The sequence below is a fragment of the Gavialis gangeticus genome, unplaced genomic scaffold, assembly GCF_001723915.1.
Source record: "Gavialis gangeticus isolate Ggan-Ray unplaced genomic scaffold, GavGan_comp1, whole genome shotgun sequence".
NCBI classification, from domain to species: domain Eukaryota; kingdom Metazoa; phylum Chordata; order Crocodylia; family Gavialidae; genus Gavialis; species Gavialis gangeticus.
In genome coordinates, this window is record NW_017729031.1 from 96,067,332 (window position 1) to 96,068,624 (window position 1,293).

The window sequence follows — 1,293 nt, forward strand, 5'->3', positions numbered from 1 at the left end:
ATGCCAGGAAGAGCCTGGCACAGTCCTGATCCTGGCCCCAGCCTGCAGCTGCAGCCCACCCATCCCACACCCTGTGCAGATCCAGGGGCAAACACCACTGCCACTATTCTGGGGTGCGCGCAGTGGTGGGAACCACCCCTCCTCCAGCCCCATGCCCCCAAGACAAGCTGTGGCTCCATCCCACACCCAGCCTGCTCCAGCTGGGCAGCTCTTGCCCCACCCCCTGCCCCAGCCCCAGCCTCACTCCTCCCTAACTGCAGGGGGCCGCAACAGACTTACCAGCTGCACACAGCTCTCCATGCTGTCAGGCTGTGCTCCTTGATATCTACGTACTGTGCTGCGGCTGTGCACATGCACGGGCATTCATTGCCCAAACTATCAGCCACATCAGGCCAATTTCCAATACACTTAATTTTCTTTATGTTGGTGCCAATCTGATATTGGACTGATGTATCAGTACTCCTCTATCCTCACATGAAAGCCCCTCCATACCACTCATCATCCTTGTTGCCCTTCTCTGCACCTTCTCTAGTTCTTCTCTGTCTTGTTGAAGCTGTTGGGACCTGGGCTCTGTGTTCATGATGTGGACACACCAGGGATGTATAAAGGGTCCAGGTGTCCACTGGTGACCAACCATCTGCTCCTGGCTCCGGGGCCTCAGAACATTGGCGTTCACCCCAAAGTAGCTGGCCACACCCCCCTCCCCCCCACATGACCCCTCTCTCTCCTGTCTCCCATTAGCCCCTCCTTGTCCACCCAGCTTTCCTACTGCCCCCCACCCCACCAGGCTCCCTCACACCTTCAGGGCTGTTGTAGGTCCTGTTAAAGCGACTCATGAAATCCTGGAAGAGTTGGGTCAGTTTGGCCTGGAATAGATCAGATAACAAGGGAAGGGGTTAATGCCCCAACAGCAAGGGAGCTAGGAGGTCTCTAGAAACAGAGCCCCCCATCTACACCAACAGCCCCCAATGCCCTGCCCCCTTCCAGCCCCACTGGTGCCTCTGACTCCCAACCTGCAGCACCCAGCTTTGCCAGTGGCCCTACCTCCCAACCCACAGCCTCCTACCTTTCCCAGACCCCCGGGGCACTGCACTCCTGACCTGTAGCTCCCAAACCCACCCCATCCCTGTCAGTGCCCCTCAATACTGGACCCACAGCCCCCAAGCCCTCTCCAGATGCCCCTCACTCCTGAACTGCAACGCCCTGCCTTCCCCAGACTCCTAGTGCCCCTCACTCCTGACCAGTTCTGTCCTCCCCCAGCCACTACCATGCTGGGCTCTGGGGTGGGGTCAG

The 1,293-nt window shown here is 58.7% G+C and overlaps 1 protein-coding gene across 2 annotated transcripts in view; it reads right to left on the minus strand.

Annotated features, from left to right (window-relative positions):
- CTSW (cathepsin W) overlaps positions 1-1,287 on the minus strand; it is a 15,103-nt gene extending 13,816 nt beyond the window's left edge. Inside the window, exons 1-2 of one of the 2 annotated variants that reach the window (XM_019523417.1) lie at positions 1,268-1,287; positions 800-866 (exon numbers count right to left, since the gene is read on the minus strand). In XM_019523417.1, the coding sequence (XP_019378962.1) occupies positions 800-866; positions 1,268-1,270 (70 nt within the window). In that variant the 5' untranslated portion in view covers positions 1,271-1,287. Of the gene's footprint in view, positions 1-799; positions 867-1,263 lie in introns of both variants that reach the window. The other variant, XM_019523414.1, reaches the window with a different exon arrangement.
- Between the last annotated feature and the right edge of the window lie 6 nt (positions 1,288-1,293).